Source organism: Drosophila subpulchrella, chromosome 2R (assembly GCF_014743375.2).
Source record: "Drosophila subpulchrella strain 33 F10 #4 breed RU33 chromosome 2R, RU_Dsub_v1.1 Primary Assembly, whole genome shotgun sequence".
NCBI classification, from domain to species: Eukaryota; Metazoa; Arthropoda; class Insecta; order Diptera; family Drosophilidae; genus Drosophila; species Drosophila subpulchrella.
The window spans coordinates 3,299,635-3,315,816 of record NC_050611.1 but is presented as its reverse complement, the minus strand read 5'-3'; the positions used below and the strand labels follow the sequence as shown (position 1 = coordinate 3,315,816).

Here is a 16,182-nt window from a genome sequence, read left to right as displayed (position 1 = left end):
GGTAATGCGACCGTTGCCGAACTCTTGGTTGCTCTTGTTGTTGCTGCCTTTCAACGTTAACGTCCTCGACACTATCGCACTCTTGAGCACATACTTACAAGCGTACATGCAGCCACATATGCACATACATACCTACACCGAATGCTGTACATGGCATTTTGTACATACAAAGTCGCATGTGCCTGTGTATGCACAGCAAACTGCAAGATACAAGATACTTGACCAGGGGCGGGGTATCAGGGGGTTTCGAGGTTAAGAGGGCGGCGTGGGGAACATAACGTTCGTGGTAAAATATCACTTTCAAAATAAGGTATAGGGATTGAACTCTTACTTTAAGTTATGAAGTGATATGAAACGTAATTTTTAAAAAAAGTTTACTTTTTGGGGATATCAAATTTGAAAAAACTTATTATTAAGTAGATTAGGCATTGAAAAAAAATATAAAACAAAAAAAATTGAACTCAAAGACAAAAAAAAAGAAAATAGTTGGTACGTTTATTTTGTAGTATGGTTAAAAAATGATTTTTTTTAAATTAATTTATTTAGTGATTCAAATAAATTTATAACATCCAGTTAGCGTTATTCTATTCTATGGTCTCTCAGAAGGTTCTAGACCAAACCCTCTTAATGGAACCCCTCTGCCCTGCGCCACTGCCAGCACTTAATGTCCCATGCCCATGCTTCATGCTGAAATATGTATTTTCGAGGCGCACAAGCTGCGCACATAGAGCCCTCGACCCCCTCTCCCTCCTCCTCACTCTCCTCTGACTCTCTGCGTTCCACTCTGCAGCACCCCACCCCCTCTCCGCAGAGTATTTGCGTCTGCCTCTCCGCCTCTGCTTCTGCTTCTGCTTCTGCTGTGCCGCTGCTTTCGCTCTGCCGGCGTCGTGGCTGCCTCGACCGCTATTTTTATGTACCAGCACAAATACATGCACATAAATTGTTGCCGTGGCAAAGGCAGCAGCAGCAAAGGCAACAACAACTTTCTGTTCCTGCCACATCCACGTTGGACAAAAAAAAAATAACGAACAGGGTTGCATGCAACATGGAATGGACATGGACATGGATGGTTTTCCTTTCCTCTGCCCCCCCTCTTTCTCTCTCTCTCCGCATATTCCTTTTTGCTCCGGCCTTTCTATTGAGCAAAGACACTCTCTCCCTCTCTCCCACCCTTTCTCTTTTGCCTTTCCCTCTTTCGCCTGCGCTTCCGCTGCAACGCTGCTGCAGCGCTGTTTGTTGTTGCTGCTGATTCACACATTCCTAATTGAATTATCACGCAGCAGATGAGAAATATGTACTATATCACTCTAACCCCCATTCGCACCCGCTGCCCCGTAGTTCCACAAAACTTATTTTTAGACTCCGAAAACTAATTAGAAGAAGCGCAGTCGAAATCTTCACTCTGCGGCTACACTTGTAGAAATTGGATAACTTAATGTCATATCATAATGGTACCAGATAATCCAAAGCCAATATTTAAGAATACTTTTACGAAATTAGTAAAGCCTGGATCATATGACACTATTTTTTAAAGTATTTTGATATTACGTCAAAGATTGTCTGGAAAGCTAGCTACACTGTGAAAAATATAATTATTTGGTGGCCTGACATATATCATATTTTGTGTCTAAAGGTAAGGAACTACAGAGCCAAAAAATAATTAATTTATGTATATTATCGTTGGTTTTGGGCCAAAAATCATATGGTTTTAATGGATCCAGATTTTAAACCTATCCAGAATTATATATATATCAATCAGAACTCTTCCTTAAGCTTTTTTAAAGATTTCTTACTTAAAAGAAAATGGTTTTATAATCTTTTGGGTTGGGACCCCTTAGACTCAGCAAAATTTCGAATAGGTCTTGAGGGAACGTCGCAATTTGTTCGTGTGTACAGCTTCATGCGCTGCCTGCGCTGGCGTCGCTGCCCAGATCGACGTAGGCGTCGAGTGCCGGGGTTTTAAATTCGAGAAAGGTTTTCGGTTTCGGTGTCGATTTATATACCGAAACGCCCATCACCGAGCGTTTAACAAAAGCCTCTCATTTCCATTTTATGTACATTTTTCAGTTTTTCGCTTTGCGCTGTCGTTCGTTAACAAAGCAGGATGAAGACCCCTCACCCCCTCCCTGGACGACACAAAAAAGACCCAGAAGACTACGTCCTAGTACCGTCGACGTCGGCAGAGCTGAAAACCCTCCCTTTCGCTCAGCACAGAGATAGACCGACATCGAATCGCACTTGGGCTTTTCAACTAATTGTATCGCCTTTTGTTGTACATAGGACTTTTTCCCCTATATACTTGTGGGCATATGAAAATCGTACATATTGGTAGACCCCATCTCCAGAACGGCTTCATTCGTTGCCAGCTAACCGCTGTGCCCGGCAAATAGATACAGATACCGAGATACGGATACGTTTATGGAGGTATGTATGTATGGATATAGTAGAGGTTCAGATACAGTGACAGCCCAGCGGCGAAATTTTGTCATTCCTCTCGTCTGCAGAAACTGATAGTCGTCCCGTCCCCGTTGTTATTGTTGCTTGGGCCCCGGAATTCCGAGCATTTTCACAGTTATTCCGAGGGTTGGCGGCAAAAAAGCAGCAAAAAGTAAAGGAAGCTGGCTTCAATGGGGTCTCCGATAGCATCGGAGTTGCCTTTTAATATCTCTTCACTGGGACTTCACTTGGATGGCAGGATTACGAGTATGTGAGTGTGCTTCCTTTGCAATAGCAAAATTAAATTACAAGAATTTATATTGGCCGAGGGGTATGTGACGAGGGTGGGTCTTCGTGCATCCCAAACTCCATATATGGCTTTAAAATTATGACTCTGTCGCTGCGAAGTCTGAAATTGACAGGGAATGGAAAAGCTGGTGCGTAGATTTTGGGGTGTCGTGTCTGATATTCAAATTAAACGAGTTGAACAAGAAGGGCTAAAATCCATAGCCAGGTAAAATTATTAAATTGGATTATTTAATCTTATCTTTTAGATCGGATTTTACGATTATTTGAATTTTGCTTTTCATTTCTATTCACTAAGTCCTTACTGTATATTGGTCAAGTCTTTCTTAGTTAACCCATGCACACAAAAGCCTAATTGGTCAAATTTACCAATATAACAGTTAAATGTTAAAAGTAACTCTTACGTAATACACTAAAGTATGAGTAGAATGGGCCCAACATATGGATTGTAGTTAAATAACAATGTGTATGATTATCAAAACCATAAAATAAAGTAAGCAAACTACGTTTTATAGTTTTTTTATAACTGATAAAATTATAATATAAGTCAATATAGCTTAGTTATTTATAAGTGAAATAAAGGAATAATTTTTGATTTTCTACACCTCTTTAAGGTGTGACTTGCACTTGACTTCCAGCTAGTGTGGAAGTATGTTAAAGGATTTAAGAATAAATGTTTCAAGCAAACTCTTAACTTTTCAGTGTTTGAATTGGTAGTCTTGGTGAACGGAGTGCTATACCCAGTTGAGAATTATAAAGAACACAACGCAGACAATTTGAAAAGACGTTGTGTCATACTTTTGTCAGGGAACTATACTTTAGGGTAACTATTTGACATAGTTAATTTATGTTACTGTATACTATAGCAATACCAAAATATGCACATATCCTAAACGTGACTGAGTTAATATTAGTAAGGGTAACGTTAGGGTAATTCAGGTTGTCATAGATAGTTTACTGTTTATTCCTGAGTTAATAGTAGTTTAACTATTAAATGGTAGTTAAGTTAGGGTAATTTAGGTTGTCATAGTTAGTTTACTGTTTATTCCTGAGTTAATAGTAGTTTAACTATTAAATGGTAAGCAAAGTGAAACAAGTACATACAGAACTACTTTAAACGTTAAAGTTTTGTTTTTCATATTCACATAACTATTTGCATTAGTCAAATTAATCAAGAAAGTATTATTGTGTGCAGAATTAAAGCAAGAATATAACATTTTTATACTATTAATTGTAATTAATATGATTCGACTTGTATTCTTAATGACAAAAATGGTTTGGATCTGGATCTTGGATCGGTCGGGTATATTAAACAGTTCACTCCAATTCTTCCCAGAACTTTGACTTGTTTTTTGAAAGTGTGCTACAGCCAGCTTACAAGTTTTTAAAGTTTAAATTGCTTATACAACCTCGTCTTAAAGTGTTTTCCACTTAGTTATAACCTGTTTAAATGGAAGCGGTAAAAGCGACGGCATTTTCATAGCCCAGGTAAGCGGCCTGAAAAAACCAGTTTGCATCGCCAACATTTTGTAAAAGGTTTCATTAAATGAATAACAATAAAAATGTGTTTTAAGTTATTTTCCTTCCTAATATTGTCAAAAACAATCACATAATGTATGATGTAATGCAATGTAATAAATTTGATAAAATAGATACCGCCTCGTCTTGGTAACCTGCCACATTCAGTTGGCCACGTCCACCAAGCCGAAGAACTTGCCACGCCACAGAAGGCCAGGCCAATTGTGTTGCACGAATGAGGAGGGGCCTGCTTTCCAGCTACCAATAAAATGAGCTGCTCTTTTCCGACCTATGGCAGTCAAGCACCGAAGTCGAACGCGAGTAAGAGGGAAAGAATGTGCGAGAGCGAGAGAGCGACAGTGTGCAGCATGGAAACAACGAACAGATACATATTCGGCCCTCGGGGTATATCTTTACATGGCATCTACACCCCATGTAGAGAATTATCGGAAAGCTCAGAAAAAGCTCTACAAAGTGAAGCATAACTCAGGGTGTTAACGGAAGCAAGCGTTTAAATCTTGTTTTTGGTCGAGAAAAACTGCCTCAGTTCCATCTGGATGTTACAAATTTATTAAGTAAAACTAGTTAGTAGCAGTTTCGATAGAATTGGCCGGCGTTAGTTAATTTAAGAGAAATGTAATATAAAGATTCCGGCTAAACCACAGGGTGCTGGCTTGCCAATTGATACCCCAATCGTTTTTTATTTTGCGTAAAATCCTAATGTAACTTTTAATTCCCCACTTGGTGCCCCAGAGTATTGTACATTACCGTTAATATTAATTTTTAATTTAATATTTCTTTATTATCATTATTTCATGTTGTTTTTGTACTCGCGTAATTTAAATGTATGATAAGTTTTGCAATAAGAATAACAATTACTGACAGGGAGTAGACCGGTGTGATTTAGTTTGTGGAGTGGGTGAATGAACTTTGACTGACGCGAACTTCCTATTTGTCATAAATTGGGTTTCGTATGTATAGTAGCATCTCTATCTACATCCTTATTTAATGACTTAAATTGTTTTATATTTTGCGGAAAGTAACACTTTAAAATATCTTAAATATATACGTTTTTTTAAGTTCACCAATACTTTGTTTGATATTAAAACTTCTTTAACAAAGGAAGGCGCATGTTTGAGATATTCAACGCAGGATAAATTGAAAAAACTAATTCACAAATTAAAGCAAACCTTGATTTTCAATATTTCTAAGCCTGTGGCGTTTGTTTAAGGCAAAGTTTCTATTTAATATTGGGATGCTTACATGCTAAAACATTGTAAGATCTGCGCGGATAAGACCAAGGAGCAATAATATATTCCAGAAGAATAAGGTCCAGAAAGGACACCTTTGGCTAGCAGAAACCAGTTAGCTGTTAAATTAGCTGTTAAGCCTTGATATATTAATTTATATTTGTATATTCCCTACCAATTACATATGTAATAGTTTTGTTCCAGTTGCTCGACCTTTATCTCGCCTAATCACGCGAAACTTTTCAAACGGGTAGACCGTAGGTTAAGGGGCGCAGTCACCCCTCATTCATTAGAGCTTTATTCGAAGCTGCAGCAGCTGCTGGGCATTCGCAAGGACAGGAGCCCTGGATGGTCAGCATTGCCGCCGTGCAGACCGGAAAGTTAATACCCACTAATACCGTCCCACAAAAACTTAAAGACTGCTTTGTTAGTTAATTCCGAAGCATAAACTAAAATGTTGGTCTTGCCACCGGGAAATCTTATTCCTATAATAAGGAATTCCTATCCGGGACAAGTGTTACAATGAGCTTCACTACCTGTGGATTTTTGAAAATACCTTTTGGCAACGAGATGAAACTAGCCGAGGCTGTGGCTTTCGATGTACCCATATACGTGACCACCGATAGCTATCACCAATCCTTTCATAGATATCATTCAGCTTAATGCAGGTAAAGACAACATGATGTCCTTATTGTTGGCTGCCATCGAATTACCGGGAAGAATTACTGGTTGGTAAAAAACTACCGAAGTATTTATTTTGAAGATATTGGCTATGAAGATGTTACGCAATAATTTCTGTATCTATCTGTATCTTTTTTTCAAGTATTTAACAAAATTATGTTGACCTAAATACTGTTGCTTGCTCAAGCTTAAGCTGGGTATTAAAACGTCTTTATAAGCAGACAGAGAATAGTTATACCCGTTACTCGTAGAGTCTGTATATTCATGACTTGCCGAGTCGATCTATATAAGAGCTGATTTCAGATTAGGATTTCTTAGCTTCAGTTCCAGAGCAAGTTTGTTATCCGAATGAGCCAAACCTACTCTAAAGTCTGTCTAGCCCCCCATTTTTTAAGACTTTGTTTATCAATACCTATCTTCCAGATAGATCTATAAAACTATCTATTTAGTTTTAAGTTAGGACTGAGCAGCATTTAAAAATTCCATGACCAGGAGTAAATCTTTATTATTTATATAATAAACATAATGACCTTTTCCCTTGAAAAATGCCGACATAGAGGTTCAGTGGGAAGAAATTTTTAATGAAACAAGATGAGCTATAAATTAGTAGGGGGGACTACGAAGCGGGGGCAGTCTAGCCCTTGACCAGGACCTCGTAGTGGTCTAGGCGGACCTCCTCGCCGCCGAAGGGGATGTAGAGGCAGTGGTGCGACTGGTGGATCTTTCCGGGGGTCAGGCTTCCGTGGTGGTGGGCGCGGCCGATGAAGAGGGGCTCTCCGTCGGAAGTGCGACCGCAGAGCACGGCGTTGCCGGGCACATTGCCGTGGCTGTCGTGCACCCAACCGTATCCGTAGCCGGCCAGCAGTTCGTAGTCGTACTTCACCACCTCACCGCCTCCATAGGGAACATAGGCGCAGCCCTTGCTGGGAATCACCTGGTGGATAAAAGAGGATATTTATGTATTTTACAGGACCTTAAGCCTTGGCATTTAAGCCACTTACCTTGGCTGGCAGCAAATCGCCTTCGTGGAAGGCGCGACCCACATAGATCTGATCACCATCAGAGTCGTGACCGCCAATCACTGTTCCGGGCACAATGCCGCGTCCGGAAGAGGCCACCCAAGTTTCCGGCTGGACCAGCACTTCATAGGCCTCAAGGCGGTGCTGAAATTAGAAAGGAATCGTTAGATTTTGGGGATCGTAAGGTAAAGTATTCATAATTATGAAAATATAAATGTTTATTTATTATCATAAGGATAAAAGAGAATAATATTGCTCATCAAATCAAGGCAATAAAGAAATATGAAGAAGTCTGAAGTAGTAGAAAAGCAATGATGTATTAAATCGCAACTAAATGGTCTAACTTGTTTGTCCTGTGATATTTTTAGTAACAAGAAATAGGTTTAAAATTCAAAGCAGTGGTCGCCAACAGAAGCAGAGCATACAATGAAATGCTCAAATTTGTAGAAGTATGAGTGCCAGTACAGTATGTATATGCAGAGCGGTGGCAGAGCGTCAGCAGAGCCATTTTCTGTCCCGCGGGCCGCTTGCGCTGCTTCTGCTGACGACCGCTGATTAAACTAAGGGTTGAACCTACCTCCTTTCCGCCGTAGGGGATGTACAGGCACTGGTGCGAGGGATGCACCTTGCCGGGCGTGAGGCTGCCCTGGAAGTAGCCACGACCCACGTACAGGGGCTCACCCTCGCCGGTCTGGCCCACACGGATGGCGTGGGGCGGGACGAAGCCACCGCTGGCCGGGATCCAGGAGTAGTGGTCGCCGACGAGGACCTCGAAGTCGTGCTTGCTGATCTCCTCGCCGCCCCAGGGAACGTATGCCTGCTGCTTGCCGGGCACCACCTTCGCCGGCAGCATCTCGCCATTGTGGTAGGCGCGACCCACATAGATGGGATCCTGGTCGGAATCGTGGCCAGCAAGGATGGCGCCAGGTGGCAGGGCTCCGTAAACGTTGGTGCTAATCCAGGTGTAGTCTGCAAGCAAGTGGAATATTTGGAACAAGGTTAGATTTGACAACAAGTTAGCTCAACTAGGAGGCCCAACTGTACCCCAATAATCAGACCCACTCTGTCTATTTCGTTATCTAGCCGGGGGTGATACCGCCGGATCTATGGAAAGCTTCCAAAGCTCTAAGGGATTTCGGTTGTCAGGTGAGCGGAGTATCGATGACACCTTGGCCGCTATAACACTTTGCTAGTTATGGCACTGAGTTTTCGCAGGAATAACCTTAGTCACTAACTATTTTTCACTTAGTTTCTCACCTCCCATGTTGTTTTTTGTGTGTGTGTTTCTTGGTTGATTTAGGTCTGGAACGTAGTGATATAAACTGGGTGGCTCCGCTCTGTTCGGGTTGACTTTAACGACTGTTCTCCAGCTCCTCATCGGTTGCGCTTTAAAAGCTGTTGTGCCTTCTTATCAGTCGACAGTGTTAACCGACTTTGATAAGATATCTTAGTCACACTGGCTTGGACTATGAGTACATGTATGTGGGTTTCACAAAGGGATCCTCACATTTTAAGAAGGGGTTCGTCATTGCGACCAACTGGCAGGTGTGTCAGACCGGCGTTTGGTTGATTTAGCCTGGCCAAAACAATTTAAATTTCGTGTTTAACAGGAAGGGCAACGACAATTACTCAATCGATCTTATACCTATATTTGTGCTTTGTGTACACCTTGCTGGTTTTATCTATAGGCAGTTGCCTACGAATCTTATCGCCGGCAGTCAAAAATAAACTTGATCAATAAGTTCGTAAAAAAGTATATGTACACGTATGTTGCTGTCCATGGATCAACTTCAAAGTGAAGGAATTTACTTCTAGAACAAAAATAAGTCCAACTATGTCGGTAGTTATTTGGATTATGAATCGATATTGGTTTTAGTAGTCAGAAATCAGCTGACTTTTAGTTTTATGTGCATCTGTTGCTAAAAAAGACACTCCATTTCCTTACGAAATGAGTCAATTACTAAAGAACTTTGCCCGTATTACAATCTTCAGCGCCATATTGACTCAGATTTATATATAGTTGGAAATGATATTTTAAAAAAAGAATTTTAATTATAAGCAATCCGTTTCATGAGTATTACAAAGAGGTTATTGCCCTTATATACAAAGAAAATAATAATTGGAAAAGTATATATCTACACAGAAAAATCAAAAACAAGGCTTACAATTCAAAAGCATATACAGTCTTAAGATGGATGGTGAATTACCTATATAAGTCCTATTAATTTTAATGCAATTTTTTAAGAAAACCTTTAAAACTTTAATTAGTATTGTACAATATAACAAATAAAATTTCTACGATCCCTTAATAGAGTCCTTCGATCAGTAAGTATTTTCCTAAAATCATTAGGTGTTGATTTTTTTGGTGCCCCTTATCGACATTTCACCGGGGGGATTTTTCGGCGCTTCTGGCAGGCGTCATATTGTATATGGGTTCATTAAATTGGGGTTCCACCTGTTAAGAGCCAACATCAATATAAACAGTAACAATGTCCACATGTGTCGTTTTCCTTGCCTCAAAAAGAACCGCCTGTTTGGGGCTATGATTCATTCTCGACCGATAAAGGGAATGCTTTTCTGGAAATAGAGCTTTCGTGACTGGAAGTAAATAACAGAGATATCATAGACCGCATATCAATTGCACTTGTTTTTCAATACAAATACGAATTGATAGATAAAAGCTCGCCGATAAGAGGCAGTGACAAATCGGCCTAGGTCTGTTTTTAAACGCCAGGCTACTGCGATCCAACGTTTTAGTGAAAAGACCAACCTCAGTCTGTGCAGACGCTTCGTGGAGGAAAAGAAAGCGAATATATATCAGATACAATTTCCCAGGTGGAATAACCCCTTATCATTAAATTACACACAATGGGTAAGTCGAATGAGTAAGCGCTGAAATGCGAAAAAGAATCTCACAAATTGCAATATTCACCTGCAAAAATAAAGATAGTCCGAGGCCAAATTGAATCAGTCGTACGTGGTGGTGAAGCATGTAGATATTTTGAAAAAAGTGTGTTTATAAAAGGTTCTAAACCAAATGAAAACGAAATTATTACTTTAAAATATCTAAAAATTCTTCCAGAAATTTTAAAAACTTTCTAAATGCACATCATCACAAATATGATAAGATTATTTTTCATTTCTTTGTACTGGTGTGTGCAAAAAAACCCTATTTACGGGCGAAAAAATACACAATTTGTGACCAATTGTGGTGGCCTTGTTATTTTTTCTCAGTGCACTAGACACCGAACCCCCCCCCCCCCCCCATGCAAAGAGCATTGAGTGACTTTTATGGTTCTCCGCCTTTCTTTGCACTCTTCCAGGCGCCGTGCAGCCAGGAGGAATTTTGACCGTTGGTAGGACGAGTGCAGTGAGCCCAGGGTGAAACCCTACGCCTCTGTGAACCCCAAATCCCACTTGATCCCCGCCCCAGACCACCCAAATCAAAAAATCGAGCAGCAAGCCATATATCTACACAGAGAAAAAGCTAGCAGAGTATGAATTACAATGAATCATTCCAGTCTTATCTGGTAATTCAATCTCATATATGTACTTTTTATCCTACTTTAATTATACAATGATTTTAAAATGACGTTAAGTGTTTAGCTTTTGATACGGACTTAAGTAAAGTCTTCTTGCATACTTTTAGTCGAACTTGACAAACAGATAAATAAGAACAACTAGTGCATATAAAGCAAACTAACCAGAAAAATTAGTATCCCAACTAGTTAATAACAGATACATTTAAAAAATGTAAACTACTTGTTTGACAAGTATCTAAATGAGTTATGAATAATGAAAGCCTTTCCCAGCTATACTCGCAGTTTTCTCTCTGTGTAATGATAGGTTATCTTATCGCGTGGTGCCAAGCTTATCGCCTTACCGCCTCTCTCCTTGCAGAAAACACCTGGGTGCACTCGTCTCCCCACTCCCCCCTGCCCCCCTACGCGGTGATCGGTGGCCACGACTCGGACCGCACGCCCATCTATGTGGGTCGATCCTTTCACGAGGGCGAGAACCTTCCGGCCAAGGTCGTTCCGAGCAAGGGCTGCGCCTACGTGGCCTACGGCGGTGCGGAGCACCAGAAGACCCACTACGAGGTGCTGGTGGGCCACGGATTCGCCTGGGTGCCCAGTGCCAGTGGCGGAGTGCCCCCGAATGCGGTGAGGAGTGGCACGACCCGCACAGGAGAGCCCCTCTACGTGGGACGAGGACATCATGCGGGTAGCTTGTCGGTGGGCAAGGTTCATCCCTCGCACGGTTGCCTGTATGTGCCCTTTGGCGGTCAGGAGGTGCGCATCAACACCTACGAGGTGCTCATCAAGCAGCAGCATGACATGTGGATGGCTGCCTCCCCCAGCTATACGCCTCCGGGAGCAGTGATCGCCGGACACGACTCCGATCGTACACCCATCTACGCCGGAAGGGCGATGCACGAGGGCGAAATGCTGCCCGCCAAGGTGGTGCCGAGCAAGGGAACCGCCTACGTCTGCTTCGGCGGCTACGAGTTCCAGAAGCACAGCTACGAGGTGCTCACCGGCGGCGGATATGTCTGGGCCCATGCCGGCCACCATATTCCCCATAACGCCGTTTCCACGGGTCGCGCCCGCAACGGAGAGCCCCTGTACTACGGACGAGGTCACTACCAGGGAAGCCTGACTCCCGGTCTGATCTCAGCCAGCCAGCGGTGCCTCTATATCCCCTACGGTGGCCGGGAGATCCGCATCAACTCGTACGAGGTCCTCTGCAGGCAATAAGCCCCAACGGAACGGATCCCTATAAATACCATAAGCATTTAGCCCAGATCAAACTGTAATCCCACCCAATAAACCGACTGTCAACACCCAAGAAATCTGTTTACATTTTGTGTTCTTCAAAACTTTACAAATCCCCCTATCTGGTAGTATTACCCATGTATTTATGTGGAGAGTGCACTCTAAATCTACAAGTACACTTATTGATTGGTATTACACCTAATCAGTTACCTAATTAATGATTGTATCATATGACTTTTACATAATTTATGACCTAAGATAAGATGGTTTATAATTTATGTCACTTCCTTATAATATCCCTATCTTATTATAACCTCTAATAAGGCAGTTTTAGCTTATACCAAATAATATTTAGTTTATGTAACACTTTTGCCTTAGTATGGAATACACATTTTTAAGGCCATGTTTAGTCCAGTCCATATGTAGGTTTGTTACAGCTTATATTTTGATTCGTAGAAGATTGATTATAATGAGTGCATCAATCGAATTTTACAAAATTTATAATTTATACCTAATCAATTACCTAATTAATGATTGCGTCAATCGAATTTTACAATATTTTTGAGCTAAGATAAGACGGTTTGTATTTTATGTCACTTCCTTACAATATCCCTATCTTCTTATTAACTCTAAGAAAATAGCAAATATCAGACTGTACCAGTTGATATTCAGTTCATTTTATATTTGTTACAAAATGGCAGATACATCTTTGAGACCATCTATAGTCCATTATTCCTTAAGTTACAAAATTTTGACACACAAATTTTTTTTCTGTGTGTACAATCTACATATGATACAATTTTGCTGTTGAAGATGTTGTTTCGTTGAAGATTGGTTACACATACATTTATTAAAAAAAGCTATCAATTAACAATTTTTCAATTATTACCTGATTTTTGGTACATAATTATTTCCAAAAGAAGAATGTTTGTTTTAATGCTTTCGTCAAAAAGTAGTATATTTACTTAAAAACTTTTATTATAATTAAAAATTAATTAAAATATTTGTTTTAATATTACTGAATATAATGGACTTGTGTAATCTTAAATTTAATGATTTGCATTTGCATTTGATTTAGTATTTTACATACATTAGTACACTTACTAATTATATCCATTTACTTTTCAGCCTACAAGTGGGTGCAATCTTCGGCCTACTCGTCCCTTCCCGAGGAGGCGGTGGTGGGCGGCAACGATGAGGACGGCGCCATGATTTACGTGGGCAGGGCGGAGCACGAGGGCGACATGTTGGTCTGCAAGGTGGTGCCCAGCAAGCAGCTGGGGTTCATTTCGCAGCGGGGCGAGGCCCTGCCCAAGGACATCTTCGAGGTGCTGTGCGGCCAGAACTTGGTGTGGATCAAGTGCTACGACCATGTGATCCCCGAGAACGCGGTCCTCTGCGGTCGCACTTCGCTGGACCAACCGGTGTACATAGGTCGTGGGCATTACGAGGGTCATCTGATCATCGGCAAGATCTCCTCCGTCCATCGTGCTTTATTCATTGCCTTTCGTGGAGCCGAACGTCGCCTTGATTCCTATGAGATTCTTGTAGAGGAACGTCGAGTGGTTCCGGGTTGGCAACTGCCTCCTCCTCCGCCACTAGAAGAGCCGGAAAAGTGCCCGCTCACCCCGCCGCCACCACCTTTTCCGCCGGCGATGGCTCCTCCTCTGGCTGCCAAGCCGTATCCCTATCCTGATATGGGTGCCATGCCTTTTCCCTTGACTGACAGGCCTCCGGCCTACACACCCACACCGGATCCTCTGCCTCCGGTTGGAGGTGTGATGGTGATGCCTCGTCCCACTCCAACACCGCCTGCAGGAGGAGTTCTGGTGATGCCGCCTCCCCCTGCATCTTTCACCCCCGCAGAGGTTTCCGTGGCGCCAGCACCTTCCTATGTGGCCGCAGAGGTCACGGCAGTATCCGTCCCCGTAGGACCATCTTATACACCAGCTTCCACCTATAATCCCTACGAAGCAGGATGCTCCTCGTATACTCCGGCTGAATGTGCGGGTGCTCCGGCATATGATGCCTATGGCTATGGCAACAACTATGACGTTTGGGTATCAGCTGAACCGGGATATTATTACTCCCCAGATGCCGTGGTTGGAGGTCACGACAGCAACATGGAGCAGTTGTTGGTGTGCAGAGCCTATTACCGAGGTGTCCATGTTCCCGGCAAGGCGGTTCCCAGCCGTGGATGTGCCTATATAGCCCACGGAGGCCGTGAGATCGTTGAGCCCACGTACCAGATGTTGGTGGGCAAGGACAAATACCATTGGGTGCCGTCCTACGACGGAAATGTTCCACCCGGAGCAGTTGTGGCCGGAAGGACCCCTGGCGGAGAGCCGCTTTTCATTGGACGGGGTCATTACTGCGGAAGTCTCACTCCCGGCGTGATTGAAACCTACAACCGATGCCTACAAATCCCGTTCGGAGGTCAAGAGATCCGGCTGAGCAGCTACGAAGTCCTAGTTAGGAGTGACATTTTTCACAGACAACAGGCCATCCGCTTGGTGTATTGACGACAACCTATATCATCGTATTTAATATGAAATCCGAAAGCAGCTTAACTCAACGAAATCATGCAACGAAATGACACTATATTATACTTAACTTTAAAAGCTGCTGAACTACTAAATATTTACATTTAATATCAATTTAAAATGCTATCTACATATCCAAGTTTTAAAACTTTCCACGTGCAGCTACCTCGGAATTACCAAAGAACCTAGCCAGAACCAAATAATTTCCTGTATAAAGTTATTAAGTAAATAAAACTATTTATTATCTATTACCCCACTTATGCACTTTTTACATTTGTTACTTCACTAAACACATATGTTATTCACTGTTTAAGTTGTTCACGATATTGTTTACGTTTTGTACTTACATGTTATTTATTAAACAACTGCCGTTTAGATATTATCATCTGTTTCATATTGGGTTTGAAAACCTTTTATCTTTACAGTAGCTTAATAATGCAAGTATTTCTAAGATTTGCATGCACAAGTTTGCATGCATATATTTAAGAACATGGTTCTTGAATTGAGAACATTCAGTCTTAAAAACTGTGTAAGTACATTTTGGGTTCAATGTTCTCAATATCAAAACAAAATGGTGAGACGAGAAAAGTTAAACTGAGTTTAATAAACAACTTTTTGATAGGTATACACTACTGTTAATAACGCCAATTCAACTTGATTCAAGCATATTGCAAATATTTATACCCGTTACTCGTAGAGTAAAAGGGTATACTAGATTCGTCGGAAAGTATGTAACAGGCAGAAGGAAGCGTTTCCGACCCCATAAAGTATATATATTCTTGATCAGGATCACTAGCCGAGTCGATCTAGCCATGTCCGTCTGTCCGTCTGTCCGTCTGTCCGTCTGTCCGTCTGTCCGTCTGTCCGTCTGTCCGTCTGTCCGGATGAACGCTGAGATCTCGGAAACTATGAGAGCTAGGCTATTGAGATTTGGCGAGCAGATTCCTGAGCTTCTTACGCAGCGCAAGTTTGTTTCAGTAGAGTGCCACGCCCACTCTAACGCCCACAAACCGCCCAAAACTGTGGCTCCTACAGTTTTGATGTTAGATAGAAAATTTTAACTGAAATGTATTAGTCTTGTCCATACCTATCGATTGACCCAAAAAAAATTTTTCTACGCCCACTCTAACGCCCACAAACCTCCCAAGAAAAAAAGCTATGACGTCAGAGCCAGACAGTGCGAAATGTTTTTACGCGTGTATGTGTGTGTATGTAAATAGTTGCCGGCCGAACTTAGCGGCAAAGAGAAAAGCACTGCCGGCGCTCAGAGAGAGCAAAGTGCGCGGCTAACTTATTCTATTGAACAATGAATTTGTCACGCCTACCCTAACGCACACAACGCTTAAATCTGTCTTCCGCCGGTAGGTGGCGCATTTAAATCTCGCTTTGCTGCTTGCATATCTCCATTTCCCTTTGGTCGCTTAAGCTGAGTAACGGGTATCTGATAGTCGAGGTACTCGACTATAGCGTTCTCCCTTGTTTCAATTTATAAATGTTCGTTCTATTTTTAAGAAAATTTTCAACTTAGATAGGATCGTCAGAATTTTCTTATTAGTGAAAACTGATTTGATGCAAGTGGTGTGTAATCTCGATTGAATTGCAAAACATTGATTATTATTTGGTCATAGCTTTTTAATGAATGTTCCTATTTCAG

At 41.7% G+C, this 16,182-nt stretch overlaps 3 protein-coding genes across 4 annotated transcripts; 2 read left to right on the top strand and 1 right to left on the bottom strand.

Annotated features, from left to right (window-relative positions):
* Positions 1-6,751: 6,751 nt before the first annotated feature.
* Positions 6,752-8,606, bottom strand: LOC119550130. The gene is made up of 4 exons (XM_037858626.1): positions 8,468-8,606; positions 7,788-8,179; positions 7,193-7,354; positions 6,752-7,125 (listed from the first exon to the last, which is right to left on the bottom strand). Exons 1-4 carry the CDS (start codon positions 8,586-8,588, stop codon positions 6,826-6,828), a joined length of 975 nt encoding a protein of 324 aa, XP_037714554.1. The 5' UTR covers positions 8,589-8,606; the 3' UTR covers positions 6,752-6,825.
* Positions 8,607-9,945: 1,339 nt separating this feature from the next.
* Positions 9,946-12,062, top strand: LOC119551468. Of its 2 annotated transcripts, XM_037860821.1 has the most exons (3): positions 9,961-10,082; positions 10,534-10,566; positions 11,111-12,062. In XM_037860821.1, exons 1-3 carry the CDS (start codon positions 10,079-10,081, stop codon positions 11,965-11,967), a joined length of 894 nt encoding a protein of 297 aa, XP_037716749.1. In that variant the 5' UTR covers positions 9,961-10,078; the 3' UTR covers positions 11,968-12,062. The 2 variants fall into 2 exon arrangements, with proteins under 2 accessions (XP_037716750.1, XP_037716749.1); XM_037860822.1 differs by lacking the exon at positions 10,534-10,566 and having other exon boundaries at positions 9,946-10,082.
* On the top strand, positions 9,949-14,784 carry LOC119551467. Its single transcript, XM_037860820.1, has 2 exons — positions 9,949-10,082; positions 13,114-14,784. Exons 1-2 carry the CDS (start codon positions 10,079-10,081, stop codon positions 14,505-14,507), a joined length of 1,398 nt encoding a protein of 465 aa, XP_037716748.1. The 5' UTR covers positions 9,949-10,078; the 3' UTR covers positions 14,508-14,784.
* Positions 14,785-16,182: the final 1,398 nt, after the last annotated feature.

Bases quoted from the DNA above. Each gene is read 5' to 3' on its own strand.
- LOC119550130 (XM_037858626.1), bottom strand. From the start codon at position 8,588: ATGAGGAGCTGGAGAACAGTCGTTAAAGTCAACCCGAACAGAGCGGAG. The intron at 7,355-7,787 runs GTAGGTTCAACC...TTCTAATTTCAG, and splicing joins TCCCCTACGGCGGAAAGGAG to CACCGCCTTGAGGCCTATGA. The intron at 7,126-7,192 runs GTAAGTGGCTTA...TTTATCCACCAG, and splicing joins GCGATTTGCTGCCAGCCAAG to GTGATTCCCAGCAAGGGCTG.
- LOC119551468 (XM_037860821.1), top strand. The intron at 10,567-11,110 runs GTAGGACGAGTG...CTCTCCTTGCAG, and splicing joins AGGAGGAATTTTGACCGTTG to AAAACACCTGGGTGCACTCG.